The following is a 22584-nucleotide window of genomic DNA, read 5'->3' as shown; positions in this document are numbered from 1 at the left end:
AACCTAACTTTTTCGGCTACCTAACCAAACCTAACCTATAAAGATAGGTTAGGTTAGGTTAGGTAGGGTTGGTTAGGTTCGGTCATATATCTACGTTAATTTTAACTCCAATAAAAAAAAATTGACCTCATACATAATGAAATGGGTAGCTTTATCATTTCATAAGAAAAAAATTAGAAAAAATATATTAATTCAGGAAAACTTGGCTTATTAGGCAAATCGGGCCTTGAATAGTAGGCCAAAAAGTGAGTTCTGGCTACTAGGTACGACATATATATATATATATATATATATATATATATGTATAATGTATGTATATGACAACATTTTTTTGTCACAAAATGTCACAAAATGTTACATTACTGTCACATTTTTCATCACGTGTTAATTTTCGTGATTTACACACACACACACACACACACACACACACACACACACACACACACACACATACATACACACACACACACACACACACACACACACACACATACATACACACACACACACACACACACACACACACACACACACACACATACATACACACACACACAAGGGGCCTCGTAGCCTGGTGGATAGCGCGCAGGACTCGTAATTCTGTGGCGCGGGTTCGATTCCCGCACGAGGCAGAAACAAATGGGCAAAGTTTCTTTCACCCTAAGTGCCCCTGTTACCTAGCAGTAAATAGGTACCTGGGAGTTAGTCAGCTGTCACGGGCTGCTTCCTGGGGTGTGTGTGTGTGGTGTAGGGAAGGAAAAAAAAAATAGTAGTTAGTAAGTTAGTAGTTAGTAAACAGTTGATTGACAGTTGAGAGGCGGGCCGAAAGAGCAAAGCTCAACCCCCGCAAAAACACAACTAGTAAACACACACACACACACACATACACACACACACACACACACACACACACACACACACACACACACACACACACACACATACACACACACGCACACACACGCACACACACACACACATATATATATATATATATATATATATGTACACCTAATAGAGGTGTACTCACCTCTATTAGGTGAGTACACATTCACACACACACACACACACACGCACACACACACACACATATATATATATAATTATGTATACAGACACACACACTACTAGGCCTAGTAAGCAACGCTTGCATTGTCAAACAGCAGCCAGACCGAGTTTGTTTTCAAATATCCTTTTAGCAATTAATCTCATTTACTATTAATATTGTACAAATTAGAGTATTTATTACCTCAGTTAACCCTGGTCTTGGCCCGCTGGGAAGACTGCGGGGACTAACAGGCAGGTTTGGAGCTGAAGGGTTTTGTTTATTATTGGTTTCTTTAAGATTTCATATGTTTATTAAAATGTATCTGTAAAAAGATAGCTAAATAGCTAAAAGAAGATAAAATTTTAATTGATCACAACTGGTCTTTATCTACTTAATGTTGCCACATCATAACTCAACTCGTTCAGATTGTATTAAACATAATATATATATATATATATATATATATATATATATATATATATATATATATATATATATATATATATATTATGTATATATCCGGAGTATATATATAACATTTTGTGTCTCTGGTTAGATGTTGACTAATTCTGTGGGTGTTATTCTTAGGAGGAGGTCAGGAGTTCGTCGTCGCCTCCGCCGCTCCCAGCGCGGCCCCACCCACTCCACAGACACTATGAGAACGACAGGTCGACCTCCACCGTCGGCTTCGAGGACACTAATGACTTCCACCACCGCGGGGACCTCCAGGACCTCCACAGGCGAGGTCTCAAGGACCTGGACGACACGGGGGAGTTCCAACTACCTCCTGATAGTATGTATGAGAGCATCAACTCTCACCAGGCACGTGGGTCCTGTGGTCTAGCCAGATCAGTCTCCCACGCCTCCGGTTACAGCCGGCGGCTCCGACAGGTGTTGCACCCGTCAGGCAGCTCCTCGGTGTGTTCCTCGCCAGTGCCCTCCTCCTCGAGGGCCAGCCGCTCCCGCTGCAGTTTCTCTGGGACAAAAAACTTGTTGGGGGGCTCCCTAGGAGAAGGGAGCCTGAAGGGGCGGTCGAGAAGGACCTCCACCACCAAGAGAGTAAGCAAGAAGTACCGTGCCAGAGACGTCTTACAGAGCAAGGGTGAGTACAGTTCTCATTTCGTACTCTCCGGATCAGCTTCGGGCTGGTCTGTAACTGTAGATTTGTGCTCGGCTGTATTTCATTAGCAGAGGCGTCAGCGAGGTCAGGGTTCGTTACCCAGGCCACAGCGTCATTTTCTGATGTATGTCCTCGTTTATGGGAGTGAGAAGGGGTCGTGATAGCTGTGGATTCCGTGTCTGATTGTGGTCGTTAAACTTTGCCAGGTGGTAGGGTCGTCATTTAAAGTAGGTCAACAACAGCTGTATCGTCGCCAGGAGCGGATCTCGATCTAATTTGTATAATCACTTTTGATGGTCATTGACAGTGACCCCGGTGTAAGGTACACAGTGGGGGGGGGGGGGGTCGTCCCGGGAGGTCGTGAACGACTCTTGCCTAGAGATGACCACTACTGAGGCTGGCCAGACCAGCAGCATCACTACACTCACCTGTCCTCACTATTCGTCACGTGCAAAAGGTCAACCAAAAAAGAAAGTTTTTTGCGCGCTAACTTTTCCTCTGGTGCCACTCAATCCTATTATTGGTTTACCAGCCATCAATGAAAGTTTGTCCGTGGAACGCAAAAATCATTTCTAAGCAAGTAGCAGCTACGTCCTAGTTGTTCTTCCCCGGGGCTTCAGCCGGTATATATAACATAATACTAATATCTCAGTTGCTATATGAGTGTAGTTAGTGATGTTTTGAGATGGTGGCAGCAGCCCCGTCCCTCTCTTAGAGCCCTAACCCTTGCTTTTATTTTTAAGACCTTAACCTTGGCTAGGGTTGCAAACCTTTTGCATTCCTCCCCCCACCCCCAGCCTGTACTCAACTAGTTGTGCTTGCGAGGGTAGCGCTTTGGCTCTTTGGTCCCGCCTCTCAATTGTCATTCAATTGGTGTACAGATTCCTGAGCCTACTGGGCTCATATCATATCTACATTTGAAACTGTGTATGGAGTCAGCCTCCACCACATCACTGCCTAATGCATTCCATCTATTAACTACTCTGACACTGAACAAATTCTTTCTGACGTCCCTGTGGCTCATTTGGGTACTCAGTTCCCACCTGTGTCCCCTTGTTCGTGTTCCACCCGTGCTAAATAGTTTGTCTTTGTCTATCTACCCTGTCAATGGCCCTGGTAATTGTGTAGGTAGTGATCATGTTTCACCTTACTCTTCTGTATTCCAGGGACGTAAGGTTTAGCTCTCGTAGTCTTTCCTCGTAGCTCATGACTCTCAGTTCTGGGCCAAGTCTAGTAGCATACCTCTGTATCATCTCTAACTTTGTCTTGTGTTTGACTAAATATAGACTCTAAGCTAGAGCTGCATACTCCAGGATTGGTCTGACGTAAGTGGTATACAGGGTCCTGAACGATTTCTTGCACAAGTTTCTCTTGTTGGCCAATCTAGCATATGCCGCTGCTGATATCTTTTTGATGTGGACTTCTGGGGAGAGGGTAGGGTAGGGTAGCATCACTCCCACACTCCCAGCCTGTGCTAGGGTAGCATCCCTACCCAAGCCTTTACAAAGGAAAGGGAGCGACGATGCTGGGGCATCACCCTCTAGCCCCTTCACCCCCCCCCCCCTCCCCAGCACACACACTATTTCCGTTCTCCTTCTTTAACTCGTACCTTCTTTTCCCTAGCTTCCCCCTCCCCCCCCCCCCAATCCTACCTCAAGATGTAATTTTTTTGTCTTGCTTTCAACTCCTTCCTTCCTTTATTCGACACGATCTTTTCTTCCGTTTCCAATCCTCCCACCCTTGGTCTATCTCTTCCCTCACTTCTTCCTCCTCTGTTTCCCTTCGCCCCCCCCCCTTCCCTCTTGCTCCTGGTGAGCACTTAGTGAGAGGCAGGAGGACTGCCCCTCACACCACAGCCCGCCCCCCCCCCTCTCTCTCTCTCTCTCTCTCTCTCTCTCTCTCTCTCTCTCTCTCTCTCTCTCTCTCTCTCTCTCTCTCTCTCTCTATCTTACTCTATTTCGTTCCCTTTCTTTTTTAAGTTTAGATTTGGGAAATACAGTGAGTTATGAACGCAGGCAAAAGCGTTCATAACTCACTGTTCATAACATTGTTCATAACTAACTGTTCGTAACTAACAGCGTTCATAACAGCATTGTCATTCTCGTCCGATCAGCGAAGTTAAGCAACGTTGGGTTTGGTTAGTACTTGGATGGGTGACCGCCTGGGAACACCAAATGCTGTTGGCAATAATGTCTTACAAGTGACAGGATGAACAACCCAGCGGGTTTTCTTCTTATTGGGGAGTGTTGTACATGCTGCTATGGCGGTGTGTCCACTCACAAGATGAGTGGCGCTGCCCAATAAACTCGCCCCTCGGGGCAAAATTAAAAAAAAAAAGCATTGTCAGGGAGCTGTGAGTGTGTGAGAGGTTCTTCACATGTGTTTCAGCAACCAGCTGTGGGAGAGGGCGTCTCATCTTGGGCCACCAGCTGTGGGAGAGGGCGTCTCATCTTGGGCCACCAGCTGTGGGAGTGGGGCGTCTCATCTTGGGCCACCAGCTGTGGGAGTGGGGCGTCTCATCTTGGGCCACCAGCTGTGGGAGTGGGGCGTCTCATCTTGGGCCACCAGCTGTGGGAGTGGGGCGTCTCATCTTGGGCCACCAGCTGTGGGAGTGGGGCGTCTCATCTTGGGCCACTAGCTGCAGGTGTGTGGCGTCTCATCTTGGAGTAATCTTTCAAACATTGGGTCCTCTAACATTTCGATGGTGTTCCGCACCCTGATGGCTTGGTGCTGTAGTCTGATGTTTAGTGGCTGTATGTTCAGGAGCTCATGGAGCTCCTGGATTGTCTGATCATATGGTGGACGGTGTTTTGCTGCTCTCCTTGGTGCCTTATTTTGCACTGCTTGCAGTTTTTGCATGTAAGTTTTCTTTAAGGTGTGTAATGGTACTGGGGGATACTTTAGATGCGGCCAACTAGAGCCTTATATAGGTGTATCTGAAATGTTTGTCCACCATATGATCAGACCATCAGACCATATGAACCGTCCACCATATGATCAGACAATCCAGGAACTCCATGAACTCCTGAACATACAGCCACTAAACATCAGACTGCAGCACCAAGCCATCAGGGTGTGGAACACCATCGAAATGTTAGAGGACCCAATGTTTGAAAGATTGCTCCAAGATGAGACCAGCTCCCACAGCTGGTGGCCCAAGAGCCTCGATTCTCTGGATGAAAATCCCGCCCCACAGTATATAATCCCCAGATGAGATATATATGTGTATATATGAACAGTTCATATATGTGTATATATGAACAACTCGATAAACAATAATATGTGTGTATGAACAACTCGATAAACAATAATATGTGTGTATGAACAACTCGATAAACAATAATATGTGTGTATGAACAACTCGATAAACAATAATATGTGTGTATGAACAACTCGATAAACAATAATATGTGTGTATGAACAACTCGATAAACAATAATATGTGTGTATGAACAACTCGATAAACAATATGTGTGTATGAACAACTCGATAAATAATAATAATAAAACAAAGAGCCTTAAACAGAACAACATGTGTGGAAGCATCGGAGTGTGTATATATGAATGCTACACAGTATTCATCTATGGACATCCATATATGGTGAAACACATGTGAAGAACCTCTCACACACTCACAGCTCCCTGACAAGAGGGAGCCAGCTTAGCTTAGCTGCCAACACCCACACATCGTGTCAGCAAGGCGGACAGCCCGCCTGCTTTCATACCTCTCACTGTATTTCCCACTTCTATACTTCCCTTCACCTATGCCTCTCCTTCCTCTTTACTCCAAAAAAAAAAATGAAATGTTTGTACTGAGGCTTCGGAATCTCAGTTTTCCTAAGGCTGCTTTGGCTTTGTTTAGCCGGTCCTCTTGCGTGATTTTTTTCTTATTCTCCTGGCTCCCTTCCCTTGTTATTATCACCAGTCCCCTCCTCTCCTAATACCTTCCGCTTCCCCCATCCCTTCTGACCACCTCCCTCAGGTCCCTCCTCCTCTTCCCCCACCCCCCACACCTCCTTACCCCGGGGCCCACGAGAAATATAAGCCAGGTAGTCATGTGAGGTTTGACAGATTTGCAGCTATTAAGGGCAAGTCCAGGATGCTACTTATGTAAATATGTCCAGATGACGGTGTGTTTGGTTGGGGGAAGGGGAGGGGAAGGGCGGGGGTAGCGCCCCCCCCTGGCTACTTGTGTGCTTCTGAACTTGGGGGAGAGAGAGAGAGAGAGAGAGAGAGAGAGAGAGAGAGAGAGAGAGAGAGAGAGAGAGAGAGAGAGAGAGAGAGAGAGAGAGAGAGAAGCAGGGTGGGGTGAGAGGGAGAGATTCCACTGGTCTAGATCTAATGGAAGTGTTTATGGGTTTTGTCTGTTACCTGGTGTCTACGGGCGAGCTCCCTGCCGCTGGATCCGGCAATAACACACATGGCTAATGCATGGCATGCACTAGGCAGTGATGTGGTGGAGGCTGTGACTCCATACACAATTTCAAATGCAGATATGATAGAGCTCGCGAAGCTCAGAAATCACTAGTAAACTGAACGGTTGAGAGGCGGGGGACCAAAGAGCCGAAGCTCAACCCCCGCAAGGCACAACTACTCGAGTACACACAGGCAGAGTAATATCTGTGAAGCCCACATAGAGGTCGCGCCGCTCTGTGTGCTTTCTACGACCAAAGTGTTACGACTTTTACAAAGGAACCGTCCAACAGTTTTTGGTGGCAGCTGGTGGTCTCCTGTTGTGCCGGCACCACCACCACCCGCACCAGCTGTTAACAGTACCACCACCACCACCAGCTGTTAACAGTACCACCACCACCACCAGCTGTTAACAGGACCACCTGAGCCGGTACCACAAGAACAATTAAGTACCATCCCGAATTGTCACGTTCGGGTTAATGTACTCAGCAATATTTCCGTACAATTCCGCCTTTTAATTAATAAATTTATCTAAAAAAAACGTGAAATTTAAATTATATAATATCTTTTATTCAGACCTAGTTACAACTTGTGCCTTATGGTTATGAAGACTGCCCCCTGGCGGCGACTTTATGGTAGGGACAGTTTGAGCAGTTTTGAGGGAAGGGTCATCCAGGCGGGGACTGCAGTCCCTGGTGGCTTACCATTAGGGGCGGGACAAGGGCAGCGCCCTGGGGGACGCCTGTGTTTATGCCAGAACTGTCGTCGTTGTGGTCAAGTGTTATTGTTTGTCATGTGCGAGGCCGGGGGGGGAGGGTAGTCACAGAGAAGTAGGGAAGGAAGGAGAGTGTGGAAGAGGAGGAGGATAAGAAGGGATATGGAGGCGTAGAGAGCGGGAGTGAAAGGCTCCCAAAGGCAGACAATGAAGACATTACCCTCCAATGGTTGGCTGCCTTCCCCGACGGTTCCACAGTCATATAGTTTATGGCGCCCCTGTCGCCACCAGCGCCGCCTCGTGTTAGTTTGTGGCACTATTGTCAACTGTCACGGTAATATTGTGCGGGGCTCCGTGAAGACAAACACTGGCGGCATGAAGGACACTTGGCGCCAGCCCCTCCGACTCTGGAATTCGAAACTGGAATGAGCAATGTTCGGAACAAACGGACAAACACTGACTGGTGTGAGATTCACAGCGTCCGGAATGCTTTTGTGTACTCGGAGAAGCTTTGCATCTCCCTGGCGGACCTCGTGTACATAGCAGATGTATGTGTGCATTTACATTTACATATAAAATGAGATTAATAGCGACTATAAAGTAACTGAAGCCCTCGGGAGGGAATTTGGCGGGTGTCTGGGCAAACGACGCGGGCTATTTACGACCATTGCTTTGTGCTTCGCGCCAAGACAAATGAACAATTAGTTGCGCGAGTTTGCAGCCATGATTAATGCGTTAGTTTTGACAGAAAATAATGTCGTTGAAATAACTTTGGAGTCCTTATTTTTCTCCCCCTTTTCCTCTGTAATTTTCCATTCCATTGGGAGAGTATTGGACAGGTGTGGACCCTCTGATGTTCATACAGTATTGTTACCTAATACTGTCACTATGGCGGTGTGTCTACTCACAGGATGAGTGCCGCTGCCCAATACTGTCACTATGGCGGTGTGTCCACTCACAGGATGAGTGGCGCCACCCAATAAACTTGCCCTCGGGGGCAAAATAAAATAGTCCTACTCCGCTACTTATTGTCTTGGTTTAATTAAGATTCAGCAACTCGGAACCAAGAGTTGCAAGTAGCACGGGCTATGGTGAGCCCGTGGTGGATTGACCTGGCACAGGAGCGGTGCTAGAACTGTACTCTGCTACTTTTCGACACTGTTTTTAATCCTCTCCACTTCTCTTCTTATAACACAGCTTCCACCACCACCACAATCACCACCATCACCACCACCACCATCACCACCACCACCATCACCACCATCACCACCACCACCACCATCACCACCATCACCACCACCATCACCACCATCACCATCACACCCACCACCATCACCACCACCACCACCATCACCACCACCACCACCATCACCACCACCACCATCACCACCACCACCATCACCACCACCACCACCACCACCACCACCACCATCACCACCATCACCACCATCACCACCACCACCATCACCACCACCACCACCACCATCACCACCACCACCACCACCATCACCACCACCACCACCACCATCACCACCACCACCACCATCACCACCACCACCACCACCACCACCACACCCACCACCACCACCACCACCACCACCACACCCACCACCACCACCACCACCATCACCACACCCACCCCAAAGGACATGCCTGGGTGCCACATGGCCCTTCCCACGGCCTGGCACAAGGGTCAAGATGGCCGAGCTCTGCCACACTACACCCAGGAACCCAAATTGGTCCTCACCTCCACCACGGCCTGCTCGTTATCATCGCCCTTCTCAACCTGTTATCTTATCCTCTTATAGCATCCTCTTTTTCCATTGTTCTCTCTCACTCCTGCAGTCTAACCTCTTTCACGCCCTTCTTTTTTTTTTTGCCTTATCCTCTGTCTCTTTCTCTTTCTCCCCTTTCCATGAGACTTCCCACTGGATGGTGGGAGAGGTTGCGGGTAGAGGGGTGGGGGCAGTGGCTGGATGGGTGACCGTAGACCTCCACATTCGCGTAAAATTGCGTAAAATGTATATCAATCAACTAACCAACTTAAGTTGGGTTAAATGGCCCGAAATCCTCACTAACTTGTGTGCCTTTATTAATAAATCTCCCCACAATTATTATTATTATTATTATTATTTTTTTTTTTTTATTGTCAGGTCGACGTTGGAGCTTGGGTGTAGTGGGACAGTTGACGGACCTGCCATTTATTGGGGGTGGTTGGAGGGTTGGGGGTGGGGGGGTCGGGGGTAGTTTTTGTGGTGGGGGGAGGGAGGGGGGTAAAAGATGGTCACTAGTATGGTCCCAGGGTGGAGGGGGATGGTCCCATGAGGTCCCATGTAGTACACATGGTTACATGTGTACTACACATGTACTACACATATGAGACGAGAAAGGTTATGTAGTACACGTGGTTACATGTGTACTACATGGTACGTTATATATATATGTATATATATAGACTCCTGAAGATGTATTAATATGTATTAATCTGTCAAAGTGGACAACATACACAAACACGATTGACTACAGGTGGAAATTGAAGGAATCGACTTTGGAGGACGTTGGGAATCACCTGGAGACGTTTTCGAGGAGTTTCTCTAACCCCCCCCCCCCTCCAGCCCGGCCAGGCTTGTTGCACTAACCTGGTTCAACAGCCCGGTGTTTGGACCAACTACAACCCCGTTAGGTCAACACACAAGTCACAGTTGCATGACCCAACACAAATAACTCAACTCGTATGGACCCAAATGAAAGCGACAGTGTTGCCAGTTTTACATTTCATATGTGTGGATCGGGTTATCGGAGAGGCATATGTGGAGGGGAGGAGAGGGGGCAACGTTGTAATTAGTGGAGGCGAAGGTAGTTAGTGGAGGCTAGCCAGTCACGATACGGAAACCATGTTCAAGCGTGGTTGGGACCCCTAGCATCACACACAAGGCGGGGTCCCAGAGCTGAAGCTCATAACCGGCACTGACCTCCCCCACCCTCCCTCCCCTCCTCTCTCCCCCTCCCTCTCTCTCCCCCTCCCTCTCTCTCCCCCTCCCTCTCTCTCCCCCTCCCTCTCTCTCCCCCTCCCTCTCTCTCCCCCTCCCTCTCTCTCCCCCCTCCTCATACCTCACCGCCCACCCACGTACCCAACCACTTGGGCTGGACGGTAGAGCGACGGTCTGGCTTCGTGCAGGTCGGCGTTCAATCCCCGACCGTCCATAAGTGGCTGGACACCATTCCTTTCCTCCTGTCCCTATCCCTAATCCTTATCCTGACCCCTTCCCAGTGATATATAGTCGCAATGGCTTGGTGCTTTCCGCTGATAATTATCTCAGGACACACACTGGCTCAACCAGTGTAAAGCTCTGTACCCCAGGGCATAGTCAGGGGACAGGGCATAGTCGTTGCACATGATGTTTAACAGTACCAGGTTCCAGGTACTTAGGTATGGTGGAGACAAGGAACTTACATGAAACACAGGGTACAAGACACAGACACAATCATAGAAGGAAAGCAACATGTCAAATATCTGGGAATTGTGATGTCTAACGACCTGACATATAGCGAACGTAACCGAGCAACAATAGCGGCGGTCAGGAACATTATTGTGTGGATTACGAGAACGTTCAGATCCAGATCCCACAGCAATGCTAATACTATTTACATCACTGGTGCTGTCCCGTCTTGAGTATTGCTTGGTACTCCCTTCCCTTGTTCAGAGCAGGAGAGATATACGAATTAGAGGAATTCAGAGAACATATACGGCACGCATAGAAATGATAAAACATCTAAATTGTAACAGTCTCAAAGTTCTCAAAATGTACTCTCTGGAAAGGAGACGAGAAAGGTATAAAATATTATATACATGGTAGACGAGGAGTCACAATAACGTGGCTGAAATATGTCGATCTAAACCACACACTAGAAAGTGAAGGGACGACGACGTTTCGGTCCGTCCTGGAACATTCTCAAGTCGATTGTGTGAAATCGACATGAGAATAGGTCCAGGATGGACCGAAACGTCGTCGTCCCTTCACTTTCTAGTATGTGGTTTGGTCAACATATACATGGTAGATACCGGAGGGCCAGGTCGCAAATTTACACAGTAGAATACTGTGTAATTACACAGAATACTTTACACTGGAGCGAAAGATACGGTGCCATAGGCACAGTCAGAGCTGTCAGAGCTGTTCTGTCTGAACATCAGAGGTCCACAGCTGTTCAACACCCTCCCAGCAAGCATTAGAAATATTGCTGGAACGAAGGTGGATGTATTCAAGAGTCACTTAGATAAGTTCTCGCAAGGAGTACCGGACCAACCAGACTGTAGTGGATATGTGGGCCTGCGGGCCGCTTCAAGCACCAGCCTGGTGGACTAATCAATCAAAAGTCGAGCCTGGCCTCAGGCCGGGCCCAAGGAGTAGAACAATTCCTCGAACCCTCTCCAGGTATGTTCCAGGTATATTGCTGTGGTGGTGGTTGCTCCTGCCTCATGTCCCTGTGGTAATGGTGGCTGTTAATGACACCTTCACACGACCTTATTGCCCCTTGCGACCATATTTGCCACTCCGTATGAAATACAACTGTTTTGTCGGACCAGAAACCTTCAAACCCACGCAACCCCTTCCCCCTTAACCTACTTTCTCTGAAGCTCCTCAAACGTCAATATGACGGTGCTTTAATTCTGATCCCTCCCCCCCTCCCGAAAAAAAACTTTGCAAATGTTAAAAAAAATATATTGTTGATTCCTGTTTAAACACAAAATCGATGCATCCAGCGAGATGACAGACTGCTTGACCCCGTCTGACCCCACACAGGGACCACCTACGCCGGATGCACCATCTTCTGGCGTAAGTCCCAGCATCCGGAGCATATTGATTAATCTTAAAATGATTTCGGGGCTTAGCGTCCCCGCGGCCCGGTCCTCGACCAGGCCTCCTTGTTGTTACATACCCCCAGGAAGCAGCCCGTAGCAGCTGTCTAACTCCCAGGTACCTATTTACTGCTTGGTGAACAGAGCATCAGAGTGAAGGAAACTGCTCATTTGTTCCCGTCTCCACCGGGGATTGAACCCAGAACCTCATGACTACGAATCCCGACCGCTGTCCACTCACCCGTTAAGCCCCAATTATTACAAAGCCAAAATAAACGCTGTTGCGTTCGTTGTTCCCGAATTAACTCCTCCCTGGTTAGCGAACTCGTACACAATGGGGCAATAACTCTGCCTTCCTCTAACATATGTAACACATTTTCGCTAATATCTCTTAAATCACTTTTTTCTCTCAGAATACGAATGGTTTCGTTCTCAGAAAGGTATCGTGACCTGGAGCTGGTGGTTGAGCGGACAGAACACTGGACGCGTGATCCTGTGGTCCCAGGTTCGATCCCGGGCGCCGGCGAGAAATAATAGGTAGAATTTCTTTCACCCTGATCCCCCTGTTGCCTAGCAGTAAATAGGTACCTGGGAGTTAGTCAGCTGTCACGGGCTGCTTCCTAGGGGTGGAGGCCTGGTCGAGGACCGAGCCGCGGGGACACTAAGCCCCGAAATCATCTCAAGATAACCTGTATCTCTAACTCAAATTTGAAAAAAAAACACGGTCAATGGGAGATTTGTAGAAACCGTGTAACCGTGGGAGGTTTGCGTGGGTGGGGGGGGGGGGGGAGGGCATAAGAAGGGATGGTAGCACAAGGAAGGATAAAGGGATGGTAGTGGGAGAGAGTTAGCGGGAAGGGAGGGAGAGAGGATGGCTGCTTTCTCACTTTACCTGGAGATTAGTCGGAGATGTTGACGTCTCACTTCACAGCATCCCGTCTCACCGTGGTGCATCGGTCTGTACTCACCTGAGGTACACAGGTCTGTACTCACCTGAGGTACACAGGTCTGTACTCACCTGAGGTACACAGGTCTGTACTCACCTGAGGTACACAGGTCTGTACTCACCTGAGGTACACAGGTCTGTACTCACCTGAGGTACACAGACCATGTGTATTATGTGGAACTTATTCCTGTGTGTTTATTTTCCATTTCTTGTCAGAATTGTTTGTGCCTATATCACCACCATGGTTAACAGCTGGGGTCAGTTGTTCGTGGCGCAGGAGGCCTAGGGAGGGGGGGGGGTTAAAATGAGGCCTATACCATAGCATTCGACGCGGCCCTAATGGTACCTCTCAGGCCTTCACACGTGGTTTTCCATGTCAGGGAGAGAGACAGAGAGAGACGGAGAGAGAGAGAGAGACTATCACGGTATCCACCTGACAATGGCCGCCTTACCAATCCTATCAGACGCGTCTGTTCACTAGGCAGATGTAAGCCGGTCTGAGCCGCGACAGCACTCGTGGCGGGACCAGTTGGAGGTGGCAGGAGGATGTCGTCTATGTCTTGTAAGTACATGTTATCTCCGGAGCATCTCCTTGTCTCCTGCTGTGGCCCCTTTGTCATCCTCCGGTGTTCTCTGGTAATCCATCTTCCCTCTTTCTCGCTACTGGGTCCTCTCTCATTCTCTCCTCATTCCTTCCCATTCTCCTCTTATTAGACCAGTTTCATCATCTCCCTTTCCCACCATATATAATATTCTTGCCTCCTTCCCTCTTGGTGGGAGGGAGGGAGAGGAGGCCTCTTCCCTTCCCTTCCCTCCCACCCTCTCTTCCCTCCTCTCTCTCTGGATCTCCTCCGCATAGACACGTAAAATTTAACACTAATCAATGGGTATAAATTGGATAATTTTCGATTCAGGAAATACCTGGGTAAATACTGGTTTGGAAATAGTGTTGTTGGTTTATGGACCAAATTAACGGGTAACATGACGTGGGATCGTTGGGGTGTTTCAAGCGCAGGTTAAACAAATATGTGAATGAGTTTTGGTTGGGTATAAATAGGCGCTGCCTCGTATGGGTCAATAGGCCTTTCGCAGTTTAATTTAGTATGTTTTCGTACCTCCCTCCCTCCCTCCAGCACACCACTAGAACCATCACACTCCACTCCCTCCATAGCTGCACTTCCCTCACTCTGCCTCACCCCTCCCTCACAGTACCTCCATCCTCCTCACTACCTTCCTCATCTTGCTGTAAGTAATCTTCCATACCTCCATCCCCCCTCCCATTGTCCCGCACCTTACACGCCTCTACTCCCATTCTTCCCTTCCACCCATCCCACACACTGTTCCTTGTATGCCCTCATTCCTACCTCCCTCCCCATCACCCTTCCCCATCACCCCTCCCCATCACCCCTCCCCATCACCCCCCCCATCACCCCCCTCCCCATCACCCCTCCCCATCACCCCTCCCCATCACCCCCCTCCCCATCACCCCTCCCCATCACCCCTCCCCATCACCCCTCCCCATCACCCCTCCCCATCACCCCTCCCCATCACCCCCCTCCCCATCCTAGCTCGCCCATCATAGGCAGCGCAGAACCAGTGACCATCAAATTAGCTGTGGTGGGCTGGCAAGGCTGTTAATTATCAGCTGCTGACCCGGGACCACACACAGCTGCTGGAGGAGGCAGGGCGGGGCGAGGGAGGTCCCAGGGATCACCAGGGACTGCTGCAGGAGGGAGGGCGAGGCGAGGGAGGTCCCAGGGATCACCAGGGACTGCTGCAGGAGGGAGGGCGGGGCGAGGGAGGTCCCAGGAATCACCAGGGACTGCTGGAGGAGGCAGGGCGGGGCGAGGGAGGTCCCAGGGATTACCAGGGACTGCTGGAGGAGGCAGGGCGAGGCGAGGGAGGTCCCAGGGATCACCAGGGACTGCTGGAGGAGGCAGGGCGAGGCGAGGGAGGTCCCAGGGATCACCAGGGACTGCTGCAGGAGGCAGGGCGGGGCGAGGGAGGTCCCAGGGATCACCAGGGACTGCTGCAGGAGGCAGGGCGGTGCGAGGGAGGTCCCAGGGACTGCTGGAGGAGGGAGGGCGAGGCGAGGCAGGTCCCAGGACCGGAGGGGACAGAGAGACCAATCCCCCAAGATTTAAGGGCAGCAGAAATGTCTTCCCTCCGTTTATTGTTACATCTGTAAGGGTGAAAGAGACCCTAATTAGCATACCAAACCACCGTCTTGCAAGGATGAGACATATTGCAAGACAGGAGAATATCCAACCTTTGCTCTACGAACACACACAGTCAAGACATTAGTCTTAGCACATATAAACACCCCTCACAAGATACCATAGACCGAAAGAAAAGCTTGAATGGAACTCCAGAGGTGACGCTGTCTAAGGAACAAAACTTGAATTTTTTAAGAGTCCAATAAAGTTTCTTACAACACCCCGCTAAGAAAAAGTTATATGATACATCACAACATGTTTAAGACACGAGATACTGCTGGTTGAAAATACTGTAAGTGCATTATTGACTATCCTGTTTAAGGGGTGGGAACGTTGCCCATTTAAGAGCGTATACCACCCCTGGGCACCACACGCCCCCTGGGCACCACACGCCCCCTGGGCACCACACGCCCCCCTGGGCACCACACGCCCCCCTGGGCACCACACGCCCCCCTGGGCACCACACGCCCCCCTGGGCACCACACGCCCCCCTGGGCACCACACGCCCCCCTGGGCACCACACGCCCCCCTGGGCACCACACGCCCCCTGGGCACCACACGCCCCCCTGGGCACCACACGCCCCCCTGGGGCACCACACGCCCCCTGGGCACCACACGCCCGGCCCTGTCACCTCAGATACCCGCCCAGACTGGGTTCTCTAAGACGCCGACGCGCGGCGCCGTCATCTGAAGATCTGGAAAGAGTCTTTGAGTACTCGAAGAGGTAACTGTAAATAAGTTCCTGGATGTATATAACGTTCTTGCCCTGGGTATATTATATATTGCCCAGAGTATATACCTCTATGCCCAGGGCAAATATAGTGTGCCTAGGGCTTCCCAAAACCCTCTTCCAATTATAAAAGAAAGAGCCTAATGGGTTTTTGCTTCATACCCCATTAAGAGTCCCCCCCCCTCCTAATACCCCCCTTTTTGGGTAATTTCCCTGTGCCTCCTATTTTTATTCCTTAATCCCATAAATGGGGTTTACTGGAGTCCGTCTAAACATTTTAACAACAAATCCCTTAATGGGTTTTGCAGGGGTTACCCATTTAGAGCTTACACGGGGGGGGGGGATTGAGCCCCTCCCTTGGGGGTTTAATCAGTAGAGATCGACCCATCAAGGCGCTTAATAAAGTTAGATCAGAGGTAATGGAAGGCAGAAGTGAGGCATTACTTTCTCGGTTCTTAATGAATCTCCAAACTTGGCATAGGTTAGTGGACCTGCCGGGAGCTGGGTCTGGTGGCTCTCTCTCTCTCTCTCTCTCCCCCCCTCCCTCCCCCTCCCTCCCCCTCCCCCTCCCCCTCTCTCCCCCTCCTCGTGTGCCCCACGTTACTGTAAGTCTCTCCCCTCATCCTATCTTCTAAGTATTGATTTTCCTCCAGCCGGTGTTCGTTCCTCTAAGCTTTGTGTTCTCTGTCCAACACGTTCGTCTCCCCTCCCGTCCAACGCCCGTCCACATTGACCGTCCGTGAACCGGTATCACCCCCGGGGAGGTTTACCGAGGCCGGGGTTTACTTTTCAGGATTGCAACACGCAAGGTCGACTGTAAACTCAAGTAAAGTAAACTAGGGAACATCGCAGGCGGCAAGAGGGTCGAGTAATAGCCGTTTTTCCTTCAAAATGAACAAGTAGATCGGAGGAAAAAACAAAGATGCCCATAATCTTGAACAAGGACAATAGGGTTTCGAAGCAGCGTCTTAAGTAGGGCTGATCCCATCTCAGGAGGCTCGTTAAAGGAGGGAATATAAACCAACTGACAGTCTTATCATTTGTATCGTCTCTACTTTAATCTCCGTAGATTTTCTTCGCCTCTCTTGACAGAATCTTGACAGGAGGTTAAGGAAGGAGAGGGTGAGTGGGTCGACGTTGACCTCCATGTTGGGGGAACTTCGGTTAATATGTATTGTTTAAAACAGGGGGTAAAGCAAGGGGGGAAGGGGTGGGCTTGTATGGATATACCAATCAAATAACTTTATTCATAAATGGTAGTACTTTTAATCATTTAGAAAGCGTACATAAGGAGTACAGTGCGATAATTACGCAAGTGTCACAGTAAGAATATTGTAGGTAGACTCAGTAGGATGCAATAAGAACAGTGTTAGCGTAAGAATAGTGGTTATCTTGAGGTTATCTTGAGATGATTTCGGGGCTTTTTTTTTTTTTTAGTGTCCCCGCGGCCCGGTCCTCGACCAGGCCTCCACCCCCAGGAAGCAGCCCGTGACAGCTGACTAACTCCCAGGTACCTATTTTACTGCTAGGTAACAGGGGCATTCAGGGTGAAAGAAACTTTGCCCATTTGTTTCTGCCTCGTGCGGGAATCGAACCCGCGCCACAGAATTACGAGTCCTGCGCGCTATCCACCAGGCTACGAGGCCCCTAGTGAGGGGAATAGACAGGAAGGAGAGGCAGTACGATCTAATACACATACACACAGTTGAGAGGCGGGACCAGAGAGCCAGAGCTCAACCCCCGCAAGCACAACTAGGTGAGTACACACACACACACACACACATACATGCACACACATACATGCACACACATACATACACACACACACACACACACACACACACACACACACACACACACACACACACACACACACACACACACACACACACACATACACACACATACACACACACACACACGACCAGGCAACAAAAATAAGGCAAGAAAGAGAAGGGTGGGCAGACTGCATATTTTTGGATTGTCAGAAAGCCTTTGATACAGTGCCACACAAGAGGCTAGTGCGAAAGTTGGAGATGCAGGCTGGAGTGAGAGGGAAGGTACTCCGGTGGATAGAGGAATACCTAAGCAACAGGAGACAACGAGTCTGTGTGAGGGGTGAGGTCTCAGATTGGCGAGACGTCACAAGTGGAGTCCCGCAGGGGTCAGTCCTTGGACCTATACTGTTTCTGGTATATGTAAATGATCTCCCAGAGGGTATAGATTCGTTCCTCTCAATGTTTGCCGACGATGCAAAAATTATGAGGAGGATTGAAACAGAGGATGATAGTAGGAGGCTACAAGATGACCTGGATAGACTGAGTGAATGGTCCAACAAATGGCTGTTGAAGTTCAACCCGAGTAAATGCAAAGTAATGAAACTAGGCAGTGGAAACAGGAGGCCAGGCACAGGATACAGAATAGGAGATGAAGTACTTAATGAAACAGACAGAGAGAAAGATCTAGGAGTTGATATCACACCAAACCTGTCTCCTGAAGCCCACATAATGAGAATAACGTCTGCGGCATATGCGAGGCTGGCTAACATCAGAACGGCGTTCAGGAACCTGTGTAAGGAATCATTCAGAATCTTGTACACCACATATGTAAGACCAATCCTGGAGTATGCGGCCCCAGCATGGAGCCCGTACCTTGTCAAGCACAAGACGAAGCTGGAAAAAGTCCAAAGGTATGCTACTAGACTAGTCCCAGAACTAAGAGGCATGAGTTATGAGGAAAGGCTGCGGGAAATGCACCTCACGACACTGGAAGACAGAAGAGTAAGGGGGGACATGATCACAACCTACAAAATCCTCAGGGGAATCGACCGGGTAAACAAGGACGAACTTTTCAACACTGGTGGGACGCGAACAAGGGGACACAGGTGGAAGCTGAGTACCCAAATGAGCCACAGAGACGTTAGAAAGAACTTTTTCAGTGTCAGAGTAGTTAGCAAATGGAATGCATTAGGAAGTGATGTGGTGGAGGCTGACTCCATTCACAGTTTCAAATGTAGATATGATAGAGCCCAATAGGCTCAGGAATCTGTACACCAGTTGATTGACGGTTGAGAGGCGGGACCAAAGAGCCAGAGCTCAACCCCCGCAAGCACAATTAGGTGAGTACAATTAGGTGAGTACACACACACACACACACACACACACACACACACACACACACACACACACACACACACACACACACACACACACACACATACACACACACACATACACACCAGAAATACAAACTTTTGCAGTGTGTTAGAGTTGCCAATACGTGGAACAGGTTAGACGTAACAGTTGCTGAAGCTAATTCGATTCAGCGTTATAAATGTAAAAATGATAAGAGCGTGAGAAATGAGTCCTTAATCAAAGACTCCTTAATCTTGCCTTAATCAATGAACGTTCGGAAGGCGGGGGGGGGGGGCCCAGGAGCCTAGCTCGACCCTGCAAGCACAACTAGGTGAGTACGTACACACACTCACAGGCACGTTTGGTCACATCCTCCCCCCCCCCCCCCCTCTGGGTCCTGTCACCCCCCCCCCCCCTTGGGGGTCATTAAGGCCATTGGTGTAACCACTGTCCCTCTACTATGACCCCCTCTCCCATTAGTGGAGAACAGTCCCCCCTGCTCTCATCAAGGGGTAGTTAGTGGTTACCTCCCCCCCCAGGGGTTTCTAGGGGTCATCCTCCCCCTCACGGAAGTGCCGGGAAATCTTGTCTTGAATAATTTTTTTTATAACGGTTTAGAACTACAAATAACAGCAAACCGGTTCAACATACATCGTGTCAGCAAGGTGGACAGCCCGCCTGCTATCACAACATCGTGTCAGCAAGGCGGACAGCCCGCCTGCTATCACAACATCGTGTCAGCAAGGTGGGCAGCCCGCCTGCTATCACAACATCGTGTCAGCAAGGCGGACAGCCCGCCTGCTATCACAACATCGTGTCAGCAAGGTGGACAGCCCGCCTGCTATCACAACATCGTGTCAGCAAGGTGGACAGCCCGCCTGCTATCATAACATCGTGTCAGCAAGGTGGACAGCCCGCCTGCTATCATAACATCGTGTCAGCAAGGTGGACAGCCCGCCTGCTATCACAACATCGTGTCAGCAAGGTGGACAGCCCGCCTGCTATCATAACATCGTGTCAGCAAGGTGGACAGCCCGCCTGCTATCATAACATCGTGTCAGCAAGGTGGACAGCCCGCCTGCTATCACAACATCGTGTCAGCAAGGTGGACAGCCCGCCTGCTATCATAACATCGTGTCAGCAAGGTGGACAGCCCGCCTGCTATCATAACATCGTGTCAGCAAGGTGGACAGCCCGCCTGCTATCACAACATCGTGTCAGCAAGGTGGACAGCCCGCCTGCTATCACAACATCGTGTCAGCAAGGTGGACAGCCCGCCTGCTATCACAACATCGTGTCAGCAAGGTGGACAGCCCGCCTGCTATCACAACATCGTGTCAGCAAGGTGGACAGCCCGCCTGCTATCACAACATCGTGTCAGCAAGGTGGACAGCCCGCCTGCTATCATAACATCGTGTCAGCAAGGTGGACAGCCCGCCTGCTATCACAACATTCGCACAATAGCGTTACCACATTTCCCTGTGAATAATGCCTTGTATATCTCTGTGATGCAGCTGTTTCGTCGGCAGCCTCGTGTCGTAGGATCTAGCAAAGTTCTCCAATTGTCAGTTCCCCAACCCGTCCTCCTAATAGACCGTCACATTTTGACGTACACTCTACCTAAGGCTCAAAAATCGTCGTATTAGAAAATAGCAGCGGCTGGCGAAATTGACATACTGTCCCGTTTTCTGTTTTAGGTCCTCTGGTAGGTTAGGATAAGGGCACTTTAGTACGACGGTTTCTTGACGTTGAGGAACCTTAGGAGGACGGACTGTTATCAGGGATAGGGCTGGAGAAGAGGGATTCAGGGATTGTTTAGGGGCTGGAGGGAGAGTCAGGGACTGTTTAGGGGCAAGAGGGAGAGTCAGGGACTGTTTAGGGCTTGTAGGACAGTTTTAGGAATCCCGCCCTAAATGTATCTGATATCCAGCGTTGAAATATTAGCCCAGTGTCTCCCGCCACAAAAGTTTACTTCTAGATCTATTTCATTATCATAATCTATTAATAAAATGTGTGAATGTGTGCATCAAGTAGTGGCGGGGGGGGTGAGATCAGGGCTAGAGACTGGTACCGACGCAGACGGGATTTGAAAGATAGGAAGATGATTGAAATTGAGGGGAGAATGGGCTGACAGACCAGGGCACGTAGGGGACCATATGACACCCGTGTGACACCAATGTGACACCCGTGTGACACCCGTGTGACACAACACAAGCGGTAACAACGGCTAGGGGGGGGGAGGGGAGACAAGGCTGTGACCCTCAGCAAGTATTCATTCTGGTGTTTCTTCAGTGACGCCCACTGTAGAGGCTCTAAGGGCATCCTCTAGACCATTGACTGAGAGACTCTACCCATCTTAGAGACGTTACACCTGTGTGTGTCATTCCCTCCCCCCCCCCTACTCCTCTCCCTACATGGGTTACAAAAGCACTTTTTAACCACATATAGAAGACTTTGCCTTAAAAATGGTTGCCTGAATTGGACCCTTGCAAGATAAGGTCAACTTGAGGGTTGTGAGATGTTAGGTCCCTCTTGTTACAGTCTGTTCACTTGCCTGTTCAGCAAGTTCCCTGCTGCGTCTGGGTCAATGTTGAACACGATGAACAACCCAGTTGATTTTTATCCCTAATGGGGGGGGGGGTGTTGTTCATAGTGTTCTGGCGGCGTGTTCACTCACAGGACGAGTGACGCGGCTCTTATTAGTTACCCCTCTTGGGATATTTTACTGAGCTTTCTAATTTACTTATTTTACTAATTTAAATAATAAAAATAATTACTTTCCCAGGACGTAGGGTCAATGATCTGAGAAAAATATGTTCCCCTTTGGGTCATCGCGGCTTTGTCAACATATGCAATCCAAACTGGCGTAGTCTGGCCCTAACCTGGCCTAACTAAGACTTAAAAATGTTGCGTTTTTTATCGTTGCCTTCCAATGGTTCCAGGGATCAATGTCCCTTCGGCCCGGTCTCTGACAGGCCTCCTGGTCGGTGGTCTGGTCAACCAGGCTGTTGGACCCGGCTGCTCGCAGTCTGATGTACGAATCACAGCCTGCTTGATCATGTATCCTTTGGAGGTGCTTATCCAGTTCTCTCTTGAACACTGTGAGGGGCCGGCCAGTTATGCCCCTTATGTGTAGTGGAAGCGCGTTGAAGAGTCTCGGGCCTCTGATGTTGATAGTTCTCTCTTGAACACTGTGAGGGGTCGGCCAGTTATGCCCCTTATGTGTAGTGGAAGCGCGTTGAAGAGTCTCGGGCCTCTGATGTTGATAGTTCTCTCTTGAACACTGTGAGGGGTCGGCCAGTTATGTCCCTTATGTGTAGTGGAAGCGCGTTGAAGAGTCTCGGGCCTCTGATGTTGATAGTTCTCTCTTGAACACTGTGAGGGGTCGGCCAGTTATGCCCCTTA

The 22584-nt window shown here is 49.5% G+C and overlaps 1 protein-coding gene across 1 annotated transcript in view; it reads left to right on the top strand.

The window, feature by feature from the left end:
- The window catches only part of LOC123769539 (uncharacterized), a 128219-nt gene that overhangs the window by 8091 nt on the left and 97544 nt on the right, over positions 1-22584 (top strand). The window contains exon 4 of the mRNA XM_069316925.1: positions 1637-2150. Within this exon, the coding sequence (XP_069173026.1) occupies positions 1637-2150 (514 nt within the window). The remainder of the gene's footprint in view (positions 1-1636; positions 2151-22584) is intronic.

This window comes from Procambarus clarkii, chromosome 86, assembly GCF_040958095.1.
Source record: "Procambarus clarkii isolate CNS0578487 chromosome 86, FALCON_Pclarkii_2.0, whole genome shotgun sequence".
Classification (NCBI taxonomy): Eukaryota; Metazoa; Arthropoda; class Malacostraca; order Decapoda; family Cambaridae; genus Procambarus; species Procambarus clarkii.
Note: the sequence above shows the minus strand (reverse complement) of the source record. Positions and strands in the feature narration are given on the sequence as shown.